The sequence below is a fragment of the Aricia agestis genome, chromosome 3 (genome assembly GCF_905147365.1).
Source record: "Aricia agestis chromosome 3, ilAriAges1.1, whole genome shotgun sequence".
Taxonomy (NCBI): domain Eukaryota; kingdom Metazoa; phylum Arthropoda; class Insecta; order Lepidoptera; family Lycaenidae; genus Aricia; species Aricia agestis.
The window spans coordinates 21,037,204-21,057,295 of record NC_056408.1 but is presented as its reverse complement, the minus strand read 5'-3'; the positions used below and the strand labels follow the sequence as shown (position 1 = coordinate 21,057,295).

Below are 20,092 nucleotides of genomic sequence, written 5' to 3'. Positions count from 1 at the left end.
TTGGCAAAGTAGTTATTTACATGGTTAACGGACTCTTGTGGTGTGTCCAATGTGGTTAGTAAGTGAGATGACGTGTTAATTTTTTTGTGCCTTCCTGCTATTTCATTGATAGCCGACCAGATTAATTTAGGGTTTTTACCGGCTTTTTTGATTTCATTCTTTTCAAATTGCATTTTAATGTCTCTTAATAATTTATTGCAATCGTTTCTGTACCTAGTAATTAGCTGGAGAGTTAATCTGTACTGGCCCGTTCTCTGTCCGAACCTGTCGAGTTAAGCCAATTAGTTAGGAGAAAGATTCAGATATGATTTTGATATATTTTGTTGGTGAATACCTCGTGGTATTCGCTTTCAGGATGGCCGATGTTACGAGCGCCCTTAGGCAGAACACACGACGTGGCGAGGTCGACGTCTGACGGCGGGGCAGTCGGTGTCAGCGATGTCTGTCCATAGACCTCAATAAGGACTATGGTATTTTTATTCTGTGCATCTGAGTTTTGCGCCCGCGCGCGGCGGATGTCAGGTTGACGTTTTGACATTTACTTTTATTATGATTGTGGCGGTAAACCGAAAAACTGTACAAAAAGTGTGTGCGATATTGTTAATTTGTGAGAATAAGACTGATTAAACCTAATTCTAGTATCAAGAGTTGTTTCAATTAACAATTTCTTATATTACAGGATACGTTACAAGATATTTACCATCTAAAATAGAGTGCACTCACTGTTTATCTGATTTAATAGCAACTACACCTGCACAATATGAAAAAAATAATTAAAAATTATTATTATATAATAATTAAAAAGTAATTCATAAAAAAATATAATAATAATAAAACCAAAAAAAAAAATGATTAGGTAGTACCTAATCATTTTTTTTTTTGGTGAATAACAACGAGATATTTCAGATTTTGCATGATACCCATCTGAGTTTAGGGCATGGTGATAGAAGCCAGATGGTGAAGGATCTAAATTTTCGGTATAAAAATATTACGAGGGAAATGATTATCATTTATTTAATTCTCTTTTGTGAGAGCTGTAAAAAGAAACGTAGCGTTCCAAAAATTGATTAGTTGTTAAACCTATTCTTAGCGACGCGACGAAATGAATGCAAGATGTCAAGTAGACCTTATTGACATGCAACAAGGAGATAATCAGTATAAAACACTTGTATACCAAGATCATCTCACAAAATTTGTGCAACTCCGTCCGCTCGAGACCAAAACTGCTGAAGAAGAAGCATATGTACTACTTTATATTTTTACAATATTCGGTGCACCAAGCATTCTTCAAAGCGATAATAGCAGAGAGTTTGCTAAAAAAATTGTTCAGGAAGCTTGTGACATATGGCCTGAATTGAAAATTGTACATGGTACACCGAGACACTGTCAAAGCCAAGGGTCAGTAAAAAGACCAAACCAGGACATAGAGAATATGCTGAGTACGTGGTTGGAGGATAACAACACTCAGAAACAGTCGGAAGGATTACGTTTTGTACAATTAATGAAAAATAGAGCCCATCACACAGGTATTAACTGTACTCCATATGAAGCCATGTTTGGAACGAAGTTGATAGTGAGGCTTAACCGATTCCGTGCGGAATGCGGATATCGCCGCAGAGGCACCATGTATCTTTTCTGTATGGCGTGTGACGCCCGAGAGGAGATAAAATGTTTATCTGTAAAACTATGATGAAATTACATTTTTTAGAGGTTTCCCCTCAATGAAAGTGACTTTATTTGTCACGTATTTGTGTGTATAATTGTGCTCCATCCAAATATTCATCCACACGGATCTTTTACATCGTGAGGACGAGATGTAACGAAATGTGGTCGGAATATTTTGATGTAACGTCTCTCAAGAAATGTATTTGGTATAAAACTAACCAACCTATAATCGATCGATCGATCGATCGATCAGTCCAATATAAGTAGTAGGGTGTGTCATTTCTTCCAACTTTTGATCTTTTACATGTAATAGTTTTCAATAGTTGTATTTGTCCGTAAAAATAATAACTACATTTATTTTTTCTAATTAAGTTACGTTTTTGGCTCGCTCAACCGTAAAGAGCGAGCGCAAAGGAGTGAGTGCGGCGTTAGATGAGGAGGCCCCAACATGTTGTTCAGTAAAACAGAGAAACAAAAAGAAAATAAAGTTAGGTTAAAAATATTTTAGTTGCACGATTTGTCAATTTGTAGACTTGTTTTGAGAATAGAAATTAATTTTATTGTGGTGCACCTTTCGATATCGTTTTAAGAAATTCCGTTGTAAGATTGTCCAATTTAGAGTGCAAGTTAGTATTTTTGATAAACAATTTAAATTTTAGTTTTACAAATAACTAGCTGTCCCGGCAAACGTTGTTTTGCCATAAAATTATTTTCCCTATTTTCCTGCTTTTCTCTTGAAGGTTTTTCTGATTTTTTTCTATAGACCTCACGGAGCCCGAGACCTTTCCAACGAATGCAAAACCGTGGAAATCGGTTCGTGCGTTCTGGAGTTATAGCGCCAGGAAGGAAAACCGAAAGAAAATGTCGTGATTCTAGTGTTTCGCCATAAAGCACAATGGCTCTGGTGACGGAACCAATAATAGCAATCTTAGGTATTATTTTCGGTTAATAAAAATTTTCGAAAATTAATGTCTAAAACAAACAAATATAACAGTACCTGAACTTTGTAGACATTTTACAAAAAATAAATACACTCCCGGGGGAGGCAACATGTGCGCAATAATCATCAAAACCTATTTTAAAAATGCTTCATAAAAATAAACATAATCAATAAGTAATAAAATAAGTCTTGTCTTCTGAATTACAAAATTATAAAAATTCCCGGTGATTCTGCTGGTAATTTTCGCCGGTAAATTTGTCATGACCTTCTTCGCCCTTTGACTCCTGCAAGATGATCTCGTACTTTATCGTCTAGTCTTGCCGGTTCAGCCAGCTTCCGACGTAGTGTGCTGTGTGGCGGTCCGGCCGACGTTCAAATGTTTCGTATCAGAAATTTCGGACAATGTGCGGCCGGGCTAAAGGTCTCAGCAACCAGGCCATAAGCTCCAAAAAAAAAAAATTGTTGTTACACTATTTGACAGGATTGGACAACAAATGTTAGACATGTAATAAACAAATCAGCATCTATTGAAATGATAAAATATTCATTAATCATTACACATATCGAGTTCATTTCATTGTTTTTAAGATGTATTCTGCTATTCGGGACGGAAACAAATCCAACAAATCAAAAACCATTGCAATTGGTCCAGCCGTTCTCGAGTTATAAGTGTTGTAACAAACACGACTTTCTTTTATTTAAATAGATATATCCGATATATGAACCATATTTTTGGTGTGAATTCGGTCTGGTTTTGTATGATGTTTAAGTTTTTTTTGAAGGACATGTTCAGTTAATCAATTGTTTTTTTTTGATCAGCATTAGTTTTTCTGGTATGCATTCAGTTAATTAGCGGAGTTAAGGTAGTGTGCTGAAAAATTATTCTGATGTGCATTTAATAATATCCCATTGTAATGTGGTGATTTTGATTACGGGGGGTGACTTAATCACTATGAAACCCCCTTCAAAACTAAAGAATTAAAAAAAGTAGGAACAGTGATATTGATGAATCGGCATTAAATATAAGCATTCGGATAGAATTTTTTGGTAATAGTGTTTACGTTTTTGAGGGTTCCGTAGTTCAAGAAACGTGATTTTTTGGCCTTTTTTGCTCGATTTAAATAATGGTAACAATTAGACACTTGAATTTTTTATAAAATCCTTTACTATATGTGTACTTTAATAATTAATAATAATATTAAAATAAAATAAAAATGAGGGGGCTCCCATACAAAAGACACAATTTGTGGCTTACTTTTGCTCTATAACCGTACGGAACCCTTAGTGCGCGAGTCTGACTCGTACTTGGCCGATTATTTATAATATTCTTATGCCCTCATCAATTTAAGTAATCCTACCAATAAAAATTCGATTTACGTTTCAGCACCATGTGTAAATTGAATAAAGAAAACAGAAGTACTTATCAATTAAAAAAAACATTTCTATATGTTTCACACTTAAAGGGGAACTCAACAAATAAATAAATATATGTATTACTTTATTTTAAACCTCAATCTACTAGAAGTAATTATGCCACTTTTTAAATATGAAATACACAAAGGACCCAAAGTCCATACAATTTCGCTACCAGTCCCAACAATAGAAAATATTTTGTCATAGAATTCACGATTCTGAGCTAGGACCGACTTCAAAATTATAAAGATTATACACAGAAATAGTTGAGGTTTAGGCAAATTCTGAAAGATTCTTGTTGAAGTATATTTGAAATTCCCGCGTTTTGGTTTGAATATTATGGTACTTATATTTAAAAAAAAAAATGTTTATCTTTGTCTATGCACTCTGTGCTCTGTGTTCTCTCTGCAAAAATTATCATGGCTGTAATGTGCTCGTAATTTACATCAGTGGAAAATAAAATAAAATAACAAGTTGAAACTGTTTTATTACAACAGGTTATGGGCCCAGATTCGTGAAAGTGTTAGTAAGTAAAAAAAATAGTTCGCCGGTCATATATTGTGATACGACGTTTCGACTTAACCTTTCGCGCACGTGGCTGTAAGAACAAAGAGATGTCGTCAAATTCCATGGCGTTGATTGAAAAGTTGGTTGGACGAGCCAATTATAATACTTGGAGATTCGCAGTTGAAACTTATCTACAGCATGAAGAGCTTTGGTGCTGCATTGAAAATGAAGGCAAGCCTGTGGATCCGAAGCTTGATCTAAAAGCAAAATCAAAAATCATTTTATTAGTTGACTCAGTTAACTATATACACATACAAGAAGCAAAAACAGCAAAGGAAGTTTGGACAAATTTACAGAAGGCTTTCGATGACAAAGGGTTGACTCGTCGTGTGGGTCTACTCAAAGATTTAATTACAACCACTTTAGACAATTGTCAAGATATAGAAGACTACGTAAACAAGATCATGACAACGGCGCATAAACTGCGAAACATCTCTTTTGAAGTAAATGATGAGTGGCTGGGTACTCTCCTTCTTGCCGGCTTGCCCGAAGTGTACAAGCCGATGATTATGGCATTAGAGAGTTCTGGCATATCCATTACAGCAGATTCAGTGAAGACTAAGCTCTTACAAGAGATAAAGAGCTCCGAGTCTGTGGCATTATATGCCGGTAATAAATATAAGCAGAAAGGACAAGCAAATACACAACAGGTCTCAAAAGGTCCTCGTTGTTACAAGTGTAACAGATATGGTCACATTAGCAAGTACTGTAAAACAAAAAGGAAGGATCATAATAAGAAGGAAGAAAGAGAAAATGGTTATGTTGCAGTATTTTCAGCATCAACTTCAAATGATGAAAATAACTGGTATATTGACTCCGGAGCATCCATGCACCTAACTATGAGGCAGGACTGGCTGTATGATCTTTCACCGGCACCAGTCACGAGCATCCGTATCGCCAATGATAAAATGCTTGCAGTAAAGGGTTGTGGAAAAGTGAACATGTCAATAATTGATAAAAATGGAAAAACACAAAACATACAAATAACAAATGTGTTATATGTACCGGAATTGGCAAGTAATCTTCTCTCGGTGAGTCAACTTATAAAGAAGGGGCATTCTGTACAGTTTCATGATAATGGCTGTAAAATACTCAACAACTCAAAGGAAGAAATTTTGTCATGCAAGTTAATAAATAATATGTATTGCTTGAACGGAAGTACTGCGATGGCTTATGTCAGTAGCTCAGACAGTGACAGCTACCTGTGGCATCAAAGGATGAGCCATCTCAACTTATCTGATCTTAGCAAATTACCTAACTGCGTAGAAGGTGTCAAGATAAGTGACAATAAATTGAACATGGTGTGCGAGTATTGTCAACAAGGAAAAATGTCAAGACTGCAGTTTCCTAAAGAAGGCTCCCGTGCAAAGAAGCCTTTGGAAATAGTACATTCAGACGTGTGTGGACCATTGGAAGTAAAGTCACTTGGTGGGGCACAATATTTCCTGACATTTGTGGATGATTTTACAAGGAAAGTATTTGTCTACTTCCTTAAAAGTAAGTCTGAAGTATTTAGTAAATTTAAAATGTTTAAAGTATTTGTAGAAAACCAACTTGATTTAAAAATTAAAAGATTAAGAACAGACAATGGTACTGAATATTTTAGCAATCAATTCATAGAGTATATGCAAAATTCAGGAATAATTCATGAAACTTCTAATCCATATACTCCTCAACAGAATGGATTAGCGGAACGCATGAATCGTACTCTTATGGAGAGAGCTCGCTGTATGCTAATTAATGCCAATTTTCAGAAAATCTATTGGGCAGAAGCTGTGGCTACAGCAGCTTATATAACAAATAGATGTCCAACAAGGTCAATTTCATATGTGACACCTGAAGAGTTATGGTCCGGAAAGAAGCCAAACTTGAAGCATATACGAATCTTCGGATGTGAGGTTATGGTCCATGTGCCTAACGTCAAACGTCAAAAACTGGATTCTAAGGCAAGCAAAATGTTATTTGTTGGTTATTCAGAAACTACTAAAGGTTATCGTTTATTAGATACAAAAACAAAGAAAATAATTATTAGTAGAGATGTTATATTTTTGGAAAACAGTATTAGGAGAAAATTTACTATTGTATCACTTACTGATAAAGATTTTACTAATAATTTAACTGATCAAACTGCATGTTCTGAGAGTTCAGATTTTAAAAACTCTAAAGAAACTTGTGAGTTACAAAAATTATCAGATGATGATGTTGAGTCCTTTTATTCTGATGATGATTCTTTGTATGTACCTAAAAGAGAAGTAAAATTAGATCAGTTTAGTAATATAACAACACGAAAGAAAAACAAACATAATACTAATATTTACCTTTGTCAAGGTGGAGATCAACATGTAGAGGAAATACCACAAACTTACCAGGAAGCTCTGTCTTCTGCTGAAAAAGAAAAATGGGAAAAGTCTATACAGGAAGAGTTGAAAGCACATGAAAAGAATGAGACCTGGGAGTTGGTGAAGAAACCTGATAAAGTGAAAACAATTGGATGTAAGTGGGTTTTCAGAATCAAAGAAGATAATAATAGCCTACTATACAAGTCACGACTGTGTGCTATGGGATGTTCACAGAAGTATCAAGTGGATTACTCGGAGACATTCTCACCAACAGTCAGGTACGATTCTTTAAGAGTTATGCTTTCGAAAGTTTGTCAAGACAATTTAAAAATGATACAATTTGACATTAAAACGGCTTTTCTCTATGGAAATATAAATGAAGACATTTATATGACTCCACCTGAAGGTTTAAATATTAAAGAAGGCTTTGTTTGTAAACTTAAAAGGTCCTTATATGGGTTAAAGCAAGCACCTAGGTGCTGGAACCAAAGATTTGATTCTGTATTAAAGAGATTTGGTTTCACTAACAGTCATTCAGATAAATGTGTATACACTGGTGAATTAGATGGAATCAAAGTTTACTTAATCCTTTATGTAGATGATGGGTTAATAATCTCACAAGAACAACATATATTAAATAAAGTAATTGATGATTTGAAGAAAAATTTTGAAACAAAAACTTGTGAACCTAGAAATTTTGTTGGTTTAGAAATTGAAAGAGGAAAAGATTATATATTCTTACATCAAACAAAATATATAGAGAAAATAATATGTAAATTCAATATGAGTAATGCAAATGGAAACAGTATACCAGTAGATATAAATACAAAACTTGAGAAAAATAACACAGAGTTGAACAAGAAAATACCGTATAGAGAGGCAGTTGGTTCCTTAATGCATTTGGCTATTGTAAGCAGACCAGATATTATGTACGGTGTTAGCTTAGTGAGCAGGTATTTAGATAGCTATAATGATAGTCACTGGAAAGTAGTTAAAAAAATTGTCAAATACCTAATAGACACAAAAGAATATGGTCTGTACTTCACTCCTAAACAACAAAACATAGTGGAAAGCTATAGTGATGCAGACTATGCAAATGACTCCGAAACAAGACGTTCAATGACAGGATATGTTTTTATTAAAAATGGTGCCGCTATAACTTGGGCTAGTCAGCGTCAACAAAGCATAGCATTATCTACAACAGAAGCTGAATTTATGGCTGCTTGCAGCGCTACTAAAGAAGCCATTTGGTTAAAACAGCTTTTGTTAGATATAGATGAATATAATCAGGTATCTTTAAGTTTAAATATAGATAATCAGAGTGCAATTTCTGTCATAAAAAATGAAAATTATCATAAACGCTGTAAACATATTGACATAAAGTATAAGTTTGTAAAAGAAAAATATGAGGAAAAAGTTATTGATTTAAAGTATATAAATACCAATGAACAATGTGCTGATATATTAACTAAACCTTTGTGTAAAACTAAATTTCAATACTTAAGAAATAAGTTAGGTATTTGTAAACTGTAACAATAATCTTGTATGATTATTTCTTAAGTTCATGTATTGCTGAGAGTCTTTGTAAACAAGTGTATTCTGTTTAAGAAAGTTATTATTTGAGTATATATATATAACTTTTGTTAATTAATGTTTAATTAAGTAAAACGTTGGAATTTGGAGAGAGTGTTGAAGTATATTTGAAATTCCCGCGTTTTGGTTTGAATATTATGGTACTTATATTTAAAAAAAAAAATGTTTATCTTTGTCTATGCACTCTGTGCTCTGTGTTCTCTCTGCAAAAATTATCATGGCTGTAATGTGCTCGTAATTTACATCAGTGGAAAATAAAATAAAATAACAAGTTGAAACTGTTTTATTACAACAATTCTACTAAAGAGTAGACATTTTTAATACTTTTTAGTTCAAAAAAATAAATAAAGTTGTTAAAGTGCACTTAACACTGGTTAGTGAGCTAGCTCATTTACGTTGCAAGGTTTCATTCTAATTGGTCGTTATTTTTAAACGCCAATTATTTTTTGTTGACTCTATTTTATTGCTGTACAACTGAAAGCATGGTGTGGCGAACATTGAGTCAAGTAGGTCTGATACGTTTTTATTCTCTTATATAAAGGACAAGATTTTAAAATCTCGTTTAAAATGTTTGTGACATTATGCTATATTCTTAAACTGCACCCCTAAGCGATGGGGAAGCTTCATTTTTTTTTTACAAATTTTATGTAAATATATATATTTTTTTATTATTTCCACAACTTATTCACATTGCTAAGAAAATTTCCACTGCTGTTCTCAGATACTTTTCTTCGTCATTTCGATCAATGCCAGTGAAGATGGAGTACCTATGGCGCTTGTAAGAACTTTTGAGTTTATTCTCATTTTAATTTTGTCTCGTAAGCCAACCACGATCTTGTGTTATTTGAATATTAATATGATTTATGGCGTCATGGGCTCATGGCGATAGCAGAGTAGACAAAACTAGCAATAGGTAGTTAAAGTTATGGCTAATTTTGAAGCAGGTTTCATTAAAAATGCAATAGCCCTAGTTTTTGGATTCGTTGCATTTTTTGTCATTGATTTTATTGTGTTATAAAAAATGATTAGAAATATAAGATTTGGCTTGTTGAGCTCAAAACTATGTGTGTATTAAAGTACCAAATTTGTATAATCTTTTGTGCGTACCCTACGCACAAAAGATTATACAAATTTGGTACAATATGGCGGTGGGTTGTTAAAGTGTTATACTGGTAACTGGGCACACTGACCTCTATAATATACAGAGGTCAGTGACTGGGCAGTATTAAATATTATTCTCTAGCAGAGCAACTCCTATATAGATAAAAAATAATAATATTGCGAACCACACCAACTGTAAAGTAGTTTTCTTTTTAGCTCGCGAGGATATCCTATCCAACAGTCCAAGTCGTAAGTATTTTTTAAAATAATCCTAAAAATTTCCTAATTTGAAGATAAACATCATATTCTCGATTCGGTGTGATGACAATATGACGAGTAACGCTGATCGCACATTTCGTCGTCAGCAGTCAGCACTGTACGCACCAAACACATGTGCCATGTTTCACATCATTTCACGAATTCTAAAATACGGCGCGTACGGCGCGTGCTTGCGGAAAAATATGCAAATCATTTTTACACTAAATAATTGTTAAAAAGCAATAATTCCAGGAACCATACAATATGCCCGATACCAAAGAAGTGAATCCTCGACATAGCTATGCGAACGAAAAATTTGAACAGTTAATTGCATACAACAAGTACATGACCGCGAGGATTAAGGAACCACACAGTGTCGTAAGTAAATAAAAAACAAGCAGACAAATAAATGGTGAGCTGTTAATGCCACTCATCGGAATCGAAATCCCACGGTAAAATGGTAACTTACATGGCAATGTTTTGTTCTCCTTGGACCTTATTTTGGACCTTTCTCCGGTTCTTCCCTCATTGGTCCAAGACGTGGTAATCGAAATTGAAATCGATGAGGCAGTGGCACTGTCATTATTCTTTATATAATATATGGAATAGACGTCAGCCAAAGATTGTTTTTTAGGACGAAAGACGTGAAATTTTAGAAGGAGCCTACAAAAAATTATCCAAATTCATTAATACTCACATAAAAGATTTAAAACGACTACTATTTGCTACTGATATGGCTCTCATGTCGATGGTTCAGCTCAAGCTAAATAAAAAAATGGACGCATCTGAAGCAAAAATTAAGGCGACGCAAGCGAAGATTCCATTTGGTTTATACGTTAGTCCTGGTAAGAAAACATATTATATGTACTTAGTAATAATTTTGAATTACTAAATAAAACATTTTTTAATCGCTACTCGCCGTGAAGAGGTGACTACTACTTGCATGATATCGAATAATTAGTAACCATAGTTTACCAGTTGGGGAAGTGTTTTGATAACCAGGTTTAGGTAAGGTTAAGATAAGAGAAAGGATAATTAATCTATTCTCAGTCAGATATAGAATATAACATTTATTTTGCCTAATAACAATCATTCTAATTAATAATATTATGACCAAATAATTTCAGAGTTCAAGTGCATGGGTACTTCGTACTACATTGCGTCGGCTCATAACCAAGAAGACGTACAAATGATTCTGTCAAGTGAAAGAAAACCTCACTGTTACACATTTAGAGGTCAGTAGCGTCCCATAAGTGAACACAGAATCGTACTAAATCCACTATAATTCTGCTCTGCAAATTCACATTTGTTACTCCTAGGAGCGTTCGCTTTTACGGGATTCTTTCATCGACACGCGGAGACGACTTATGTTGGCCCCCACGGGGAACAGTTTCAGACGAAGGACCCTACTCAGGGCCTTTACTGCCATTCAGACGACAATTGGACCGACGTGCAGTGTATTTACAAGTAAATATTTTATTTGTAACTCATTTTGTCTTCAGTATAGTTTATAATATGCAATAGAGATATTACATTTTTATTTTTATTTACACATTCATGAACCTTTTCAAGAAGGGCCAAAATGGCGTACCTCATTTTGGCCCACGGTATAATCCTTTTAAAACCCATATTTCGGTTTCCAGAATAAATCCTCGCGAGGAATTTCCTGAATCTGTTGAGTACGAGCCGAAGGTGTCGTACTATTGCGGCCCCTATAGATACTTCATACCAGCGACTACGGACATCAGATGTATCTTCTCGATTTTCTCCATGAACTTCATCCTGAGGTTCGGTTACGATGGAGTCACATACAAGAGCTCGGATCTGTCATTCGTAAGTTACTTGCTAATTACCAAGTGAGATGAGACACCAGCTAGAGACACTTGATCGTGACAAACTAGAAGACGTAGCCCAAACCAAAACAAGCTTCAGTATTCAGCCAGCCTCAGGGACCATATCTCCTTCGCATTATTATTATGAAAGGCGGCAATATTGTTTATTAATTAATGAGCTTTAGCCCCAATGCTTTTTCTAGTAATTATTTTTCTTTAAGCACAACTTTCAAAAGCCTACCGCTCAGATAGATTGTCCGATCGTTTTAAAGTGAGCCAGAATAATGTCAAAAAGAGACCAAAATGAATTCACGTACATTTTGAGCTCTTTTTTGAGTTTTCTAAATCGTAAATCACAACCTATTTCGAACGTTTTACCGCTTCTTTGCTGTCTTTCAATGCATCAAGAATGAAAACTGTAGCTGTGATTGGTGTTTAATGTATTTACGTCTTTAAAACGTAAATACATTAAACACCAATCACAGCCACAGTTTTCATTCTTGCTCAAGTCTGCTGTATCTCTGGTTTTTGCCTCTGCATCATTACAAGATAACGTTAGTTTAACGAGCATATCGAGCCCTTAAAGTCCTTAAACCCTTATGTAAAATTTCGTTTTTGTCGATTGAGCTAACATGTCGGCAAAAGGCCCGATAGATTTGTTGACCTGTCCAAATGAATTAATTGCAGATGTATCAGAACGGTCAGGTGTTCTACACGGACGAGCCCTGGGCCGGCATGTCCTGCTGGGGATGGGCGTGCAAGTGGCGCCACAATCAGAACCAGAGGTCCAACGAATTTTTTGTCAATTAAACCTTTGTTAAAAGCTATATAAAAAATTTAAGTCAAAAAATAAAATTCGTTTACTTGTGTCATGCGTTAGTCTGAATTTTTAAGGCCTTGGCTTACAAATTCAGAATTTGGTTTGGTATTTTGTTATATTGGTATGGGTAAGGATACACAGAGTTATAACTTACAGCAAAAACTAATTATTGCGGCCAAAATTCTTGTTGTAGTAAATATTAAAAGTGAAAAATTATGATTAGGAGAAAATCATAGACTTAGAGAAATGGACAGAGACTCCAAGTATAATAAAGTAAGGATAGAAAGATGTAAGAGGCGTAAGAGAGATGAAATGAGCGTGCGACCAATATTTGTCTCTGTCCATAATGACCACAAATAAGAGGAAAGGACGAAGAGAAAGATGTTGGCCACACGATCGCTTTATCACTTTCTAGTGGTCACTTTCATACCGATATTGCTGATTCCATTTTTCTAAGTCCAAGGAGTAAATTGAAAGAAGTCATTAAAAACCTATTATTTTATTAACAGTATATTATCCAACAACATATTTGTCACTAACGGACGTAATTATTATAATATTATGACTTAATAGTAAATAGTATAGTTCGGTCACGGAGCAGGGAGAAATGCATTGATGACCCCTCACAATTACTTGTCTTGCGCATTACACAAACATTTCTTTCGCATTGTGTATTCGTGAATATAAGAAAGCTATTATACCCCGATCGAAAGAGAGTAGTAGAGAGGTCAATGGACGTCTTTCTGCTAGGCAACCGTATTAAAATTGTCTCCTTATTTCCGTAAGCAACAACTTGCCTGACGTTGTTTTTAATTAATATCATATTTCCTAAAATATTATTAACAGTTTATAGAATTTGCTTACAAGAACAAGAAAATAATTTCATAACAAGATAAACAACAGCTAATATGAAGGTGTGTGAAGATCGTCCAGAAAAAAATACTGCACGAGAAGATAATATATTTGGCATGTTTAAAGATACAGTAAAAACTAGATGTTAATTTGCAGTTTAATGTGCTAGCCCTATATTGCCTGATTTTTAAAATATTTAATATGGTGAATGTACAAACGCAGAATATAAATAGGTTAAATGCTGTACTTTGAAGAAACTAAACCCTTTAGGTAGTAATGAAATATACAAAATTTGTATAATTAATGGATACTATTTATAATGTCTTATCCTTGTATGGTAAGTTAGAAGTCTGAGTCATACAACAAAACATTGTACAGTTTATTTACCGTACTAGCAAAAAGTCGAGCTTTGTGAGGGTTTGCGTCGCCACACCTTGACTGACTGATGATTACACATCTACATAATATAAAAAACCTTGACTAACTGATGATAACACATCTACAGTTCGACAAGGCTTTATATGAACGTGGCGAAAAAATAAACTAAACGCTTCATACAAAAACGTCATTTTTGACATGTGTTTGACAGTAATTCTCTTTTACCAGCAGCGCTTCCGTCAATTACACCCACGTTCATATAAAGCCTTGTCGAACTGTACATATAAATAAAAATTACTATGTTAAAGAACAAATCAATAGGCGTGATAGTTTTTCCGTACCACAAAATGCACAGGTTGTGGGATATACTAGGGCTCGCTTCGATCGCCCTGATAAGATGTTTTACTTTGGGGGTACAACAAAAAGCACCACAAAGAAAATTTAAAGGGATTTGCTCTTGAAGAACCAACTAAGAACTAAAGTCCATTGGACTTATAAAAAGAAAGGGTTAAACGCTTTGTGCCTCTTTCATGCTCTTAAAGTCAAGCGCAAGTAAGACAACTAGCGTTCCTTTTTAAAATTTCTCATGTGTCGGCAACTATACTTAAGCCAAAATTTGATATTGAAGGGCATGTATATTTATAATGTAGGGCATGCTTTAGAAATCTACATTTTTAATAAAAATAATAACAATGACTGCTATAAAAACACAAAAACAATCTGCCCGTAATGGGGATTGTCCATTTTTTTTTAATTTTGTTCATTACAAAAACATTTCGAGGAATAAGGTCAGTGATCGTTTTTCTGTATATAAACGAAAAAAATACCCATTAGTTACTTATGTTTTTGAACAAATATGTTTAACCTTTGTTTGACCTTCAATGGCGTTAAATTAGCAATAAATTCGACCAACATTACGTTTCGAACTTTTCGCTTCTCGTATCAGCTTTCACATAATGGGAACTTGCATTTGACGAACCAGCCATTATAAATAAGATTGAAAGGAAATTTAAAACATATTGCACAGGTCAATTATTGGCCGCTGATGATGACGTCAGAGCGAAACTTTAAAAATTTATTGAGAAAAACTAGCTAATGAATTTCAAAATTATTTAATTTATATTCTTAAAATACCCTATTTTAACGAAAAAAAATATAAAAAGTACATGTGATTTTTTTGGACAATGCCCATTATGTAACTTAGAGATAAAAATCAACATTAAATTTTCTAAAGTTACATAATCGTTAAAATGGTACAAAAACTAAAGCTATGACAACCATATTTTCTAATCTCTATCTTTACAAATTATTTATGATCAATTTGACTGTTCACTTAATTATGCCTAATATTCTACAATTGCACGCATCTAAACTATCTACTTTTTACATAAATATACAACATTATGCGCACTGGTTAATTATAATTTTATTATAAAGGGCTTTAAACCGACGCAAATAGTTAAAGTTAAGAGCGTAAGCGTTTTTATTATTAAATGTAACATTTCTTCTTATTTCTCGGGGTCCCCGAGCGAAACTAATTATTGGTGACCCCTGATCTACAACGTACTGAACTATTAAATAACTAGTATACACAGGAATTTTGCTCTTTTATAATATCTACAATTATTTTAAAATCATAATCTCTTTGTAATAATATTATAATTTGTAAACTAACTTATTATGCCAACATTTTATCATTGTCAATTTACAAACTATTCATTTCATATTATTTATATATTATACATTCAACTTTATTGCTACTTTTTGGTTATTAAAATGAGAAGTATTTTTTAAAACCTTAAAGAAACCTTAAGAGTCCGGGTGCCATCGAAATTCTCATACAAACGTAATACCAAGATCATTTCCCATACGAGAATATTTACCATATATTTTGAGTTATTATTCAGCTTAAGATAGTAATTAGCTAGGTTTCTGTTCAAAGATTCACTGCAAACAATTTACATAAGTACCAAAAAATATGAGCGATTACAATTTAGTATGTAAATATTGTAATCGTTCATATTTTTGGTATGTAAATATTTTACAGTAGATCTTTGTACAGGAACCTAGGTACTTAATTACTATCTTATGCTGAATAATAATAACTCAAATATGGTAAATATTCTCGTATGGCAAATTATCTTGGTACGTTTGTATGAGAACTGCGATGGCACCCGGAATCATTACACGGAAATTGGATGTCACATAAATTGAAAAACTTCTTTATGGCGATTGGTGATTCATGGAAACTCGCACTCTTCGGTACATCACTTGTGTCAAATCAGAATCTTGCGCCATAATAATTATGGATAGTAGTAAATTTCAAATGTGAACCATTAAGTAATACATTGTATTTTCTGGTTTAAACGACTCTGAAAGTTTGTTTGAAATTAGTAATCAATATATGTAGATGATTTGGTAAATTTTACTAATAATATCTTTATTAATTATTGTCCTAAACAAAAGTCACTATTCAAGGGTATGTTGCTGCCTACGATACACATATAAATGTATTGTATAAGATAATGTAGATTAAAATAATTTTAAGCTTAAACAGCGTGTTTACCAATGAACTCTTAGGTTATTCTTCAAACTTTTACTATATTACAAGATAACTGTTCCAGCAGTACCTATTAACATATTTTAAATAGTGGATCATTCAAAGGAACTCGCTTGCCTATTTACGACCGCACTCAGAGGCATTTAATGATTACGAAACTTATATTAACAGTACGACAAAAATTCATGGAGTTTATGTAAACAAGATCCTCTATAAGAACAATTTCGGTCTTTTACAAAAAAACTAAACATCTGTTGAACAGTTTTGAGACCATTTTGTACTGAATTTTTCTCTAATCAACTGTTCAACAGGTGTTTAAATCTTTTGTAGCAATACCGTTTGTGTTTATTGTTAACGATCGTCTATCTAGACAAAGTAATAGAAAGGGTAGAGGTAACGCCACCAACCGTTGTTTTCGCTCTCTTCACTCTTATCGCCCTCCTCGTGCGAAGCAGACTTCTACAAGGAAATTGTTGTTTAATATCATGTTAAGCTACGCATCATTTTAAAGTTGCCCAGCGAAACAGGATAGGGCAGTCAGCGCATGTATTCAATATCTACCAATAAATTCTACTCTAAGAACCCGTCTGTAGCTCTACCATGAGTTTTTATCGATACTCGATACCGACTACGTGAATATTTAGTATGGCGATTTTAGTTTCGCAAGTAACCGCTAGAGGCGCTGTAAAATTTGCAATACTAAAAATTTACGTTATAGTCGATATCGAGTATCGACAAAAACTATAGCTTTAAACTCATGCTAGATCTACTGATTGCTGTAGCAATAGCGTTTTTTGTGGTCGCGCATACACCCCGCTCACTGCGCCCTAAAGAGAGCTTCAATCAAACACTGCATCTTTGGCGAGCAATCTGCGCTGCCCATACTATTTTTCATTAATAGACACGTGAGCGTGCGCCCGCGCGAGTTTTAGCGTTGGCCCTTAGAGTCATGTGTTTGCTAGAAGTTACACTAATGCTAGGTAATGAAAATGCTAACCTTATTATCATTAACACCATTGATTTCCTTTCTAGGCTCTCTTTCTGTATCTTTTACTTCTCTGTCTTTGTCGCTATCTCCGTTCGAATTTACTTTTTCTTTTTCTTCGACATTTTCTGTCTGCGTGCTCTGGTCTTGTGTGGTCTTGCCGTTGTCCATATCAGGCCCTTGCTTAGAAGTCTGAAAATTTTGAGCCCAGTCAAGTATTTCACAAACTTCGTCAGTCTAAGAGAGAAAAAAATAATGTGCTTTTATCATTGTAAGTAACGGCAAACGGGCCATGAATAAAGTATGTCAATGTGATATATAAATTATCTTTAAATGAAGTTTTGAAAAATTGTATTCAAGCTGGCATAAATTGACTTTTTTTGTTTAATCTTATTTACAATATTTTATTAACTCACCTCCATATCTTGTTCCTCAACTGCCATATGCCTGTCTCGGTTGACCTGATCTGGACTTAGCGGTATGAAGTCGGGCAAATCCTAGGAATAACATTTAAATAATTAGTATAATGTCTGGAGTCGAGATGATCGATATATTCTTAAGGATAAAATACGGGCTTTTGAGATCGATTAATTAAAGAATCGATGTTTGGAGCCAAAAAGACCTTTTTTTAATTGATACGTCGTACTGATTCGATTAAGTAAACCGGCATTTCAAATTCGATATTTAAAATATTTTTTGAAATCCATAATACTACAGAGACATGATCAATACTTAAGGAGAGTACTCGGTACTCGATTCTCATTATAATTATGTAATAAAATTAGGTAATTTTTGACCAAATTTCCGTTTAATTGAATCATGGACACTTAGTAAATAACTATATGACGCGACGCCTCCCGCGTGCGGTGTCCATGCGTTGGGTAAATAATTATTTAACTTTAAACTACATTTACTCAGTGATCAATTAGTTTGAGTCCCAGGAATAGACATAGAATTCTTTTAATCCCTGTCTGTCTGTCTGTCCGTCTGTTCGTTTGTCCGTCTGTCCGTCCATCCGTCTTTCTGTCTGTCTGTTAGACAGCTATAATAATAGCTACTTAACCTCCGCACAATAAGTTGTACCCTATAGTTAAGAGGATACAACAGAGGCTAGAGAAATGAAAAAAAAGTACGTGTATTATCTATAGCTGTCTCCCTTACCTCAAGCCTATACCGCAGAACGCGATAGAGACAACTGCAGAAAATCCAGAAAATCAACGATTCGTTGTCCCCTGATTCCTTCTCCAAAAGTTAACCGATTTAAGTACTTTTTTCATTAAAGATTAAAAAAAGGCTTGAGCTGTGTTCCTATGTTTTGCTTTTTTTGTATAATCTAGCCAAATCTGTTTTCTGGACGTTTGAACACAGCGGAAAATCTGGCCATTTTTTCGGGTTTTTGAACGTTCATATCTTATTTAATAATTAAATTATGAAAAAAAAGAAAACATAGGGACATCGTATTAGTGGCCGTAGATATTCAGGAAAAAAATTATTACTCTACTAGCATTATCCAGGGAGGAAACAGGGGACAACGTTTGTATGGAAAAAAGGGCGGTGTGGAATCCTCTTAATGGTTGAAAGGGCCTGTTTCACCGCTTCCTGATAAAGCTCCAAACATCTATTCACCAAATAAAATATCTGCTATATAAATCCGCCTGATATATTTTTTTGGTTCTACCACGTAAGTTTCTGTTAAATTAAGCGCCGGATAATTATCTCTAACCTTATTTGACAGTCGGAGCGGCAACGTCGCAATTTACCACCGTACGTTCCATTTTAAGCCAACCTTATAATAGAACGTACGATAGTTTCATAATTTCACTTTCTATTATAGAAAGAAACACCAACAAAAAGAAGTTAACGTTTATTTATTTATGGATTTATTTAAGTTTTACTTAAGATTTGAATAGTAGGTAGACATTTGAAAATTTGACATTTTGTTTTAATATTGATATACCTATTTCAGTGTTCTAGTTTCTTGAATTTATCAAAAAAATGTTTATACAGGGTGCAATTAAACCTTCCTGCCAAATTTTTTCCAGGGCTTAGTTTTCATTAGGAGAGTCCAATTACCCCAAAAAAATTGGGTGTTATATTTTTTTTGACATGTTTTATCCCATTTAAAATCCTTGCAGAACGGTCACTCGCGGCGCGGGGTAATGAGAGGCGGTGAGGCGGGATGAGGCGCGCGCGCGGGGACACGTCACGCGCGGCCGACGCATCGTGTCCATTAATTGTAGTGTTTTTTAGGATAACTTGCGGAAGGTATTTCTCAATATATTTTTAGGCCGGTATAAATAGTCAGTACTCAAGACGCATCTCGGTCTCAAGACACGGTTCAGGCTCTGTGATTCGTTGGCTGTCAAAATTTGGACCAATCACGGAGCCGAACCGCGTCTTGAGACCGGGTCGCATCTTGAGTACTGACTATTTATACCGGCCTTAGTACTGAGTGAAGGATCAATATATTAAAAGGCAAGAAGGTTTAATTGCACCTTGTATACGAATCGCTATAATGGACAACGGAAAGAAACGCGAGACAAGTGTACATTTTTCCCCTGGGGATTGGGGATACTGACAAACTAATAACTCTCGTGCGAACTTGAAGAATCGTTATTCGTTTCTAGAAGTCCTTATCACTATACCGCTCTGATGGGTTTTGAGCGTCGCGTAAATATCTGCGTGAAGAAAAATTATACAGATTTTCATAGACATAATTTAGAAACTGAATAAAATCTTCCATGCTTTTCTCTAAACACGGTTTAGTTGGAAACGGACAGTTAAGACAC

The 20,092-nt window shown here is 34.4% G+C and overlaps 2 protein-coding genes across 5 annotated transcripts in view; one reads left to right on the top strand and one right to left on the bottom strand.

Moving 5' to 3' along the window:
• The first annotated feature begins 8,909 nt into the window (after positions 1-8,909).
• LOC121740384 lies at positions 8,910-12,585 on the top strand. 3 transcript variants are annotated; one of them, XM_042133069.1, is made up of 9 exons: positions 8,910-9,032; positions 9,239-9,295; positions 9,835-9,867; positions 10,129-10,254; positions 10,511-10,721; positions 11,004-11,111; positions 11,196-11,343; positions 11,520-11,709; positions 12,396-12,585. In XM_042133069.1, exons 1-9 carry the CDS (start codon positions 9,000-9,002, stop codon positions 12,516-12,518), a joined length of 1,029 nt encoding a protein of 342 aa, XP_041989003.1. In that variant the 5' UTR covers positions 8,910-8,999; the 3' UTR covers positions 12,519-12,585. The 3 variants fall into 3 exon arrangements, with proteins under 3 accessions (XP_041989003.1, XP_041989004.1, XP_041989005.1); XM_042133070.1 differs by having other exon boundaries at positions 8,928-9,023; XM_042133071.1 differs by having other exon boundaries at positions 8,973-9,027.
• Positions 12,586-16,600: 4,015 nt separating this feature from the next.
• Positions 16,601-20,092, bottom strand: part of LOC121740379 (stAR-related lipid transfer protein 7, mitochondrial) — a 73,154-nt gene continuing 69,662 nt past the window's right edge. The window contains exons 7-9 of one of the 2 annotated variants that reach the window (XM_042133061.1): positions 17,720-17,800; positions 17,316-17,540; positions 16,601-16,777 (exon numbers count right to left, since the gene is read on the bottom strand). In XM_042133061.1, coding sequence (XP_041988995.1) covers positions 16,685-16,777; positions 17,316-17,540; positions 17,720-17,800 — 399 coding nt within the window. In that variant the 3' untranslated portion in view covers positions 16,601-16,684. The remainder of the gene's footprint in view (positions 16,778-17,315; positions 17,541-17,719; positions 17,801-20,092) is intronic. The other variant, XM_042133062.1, reaches the window with a different exon arrangement.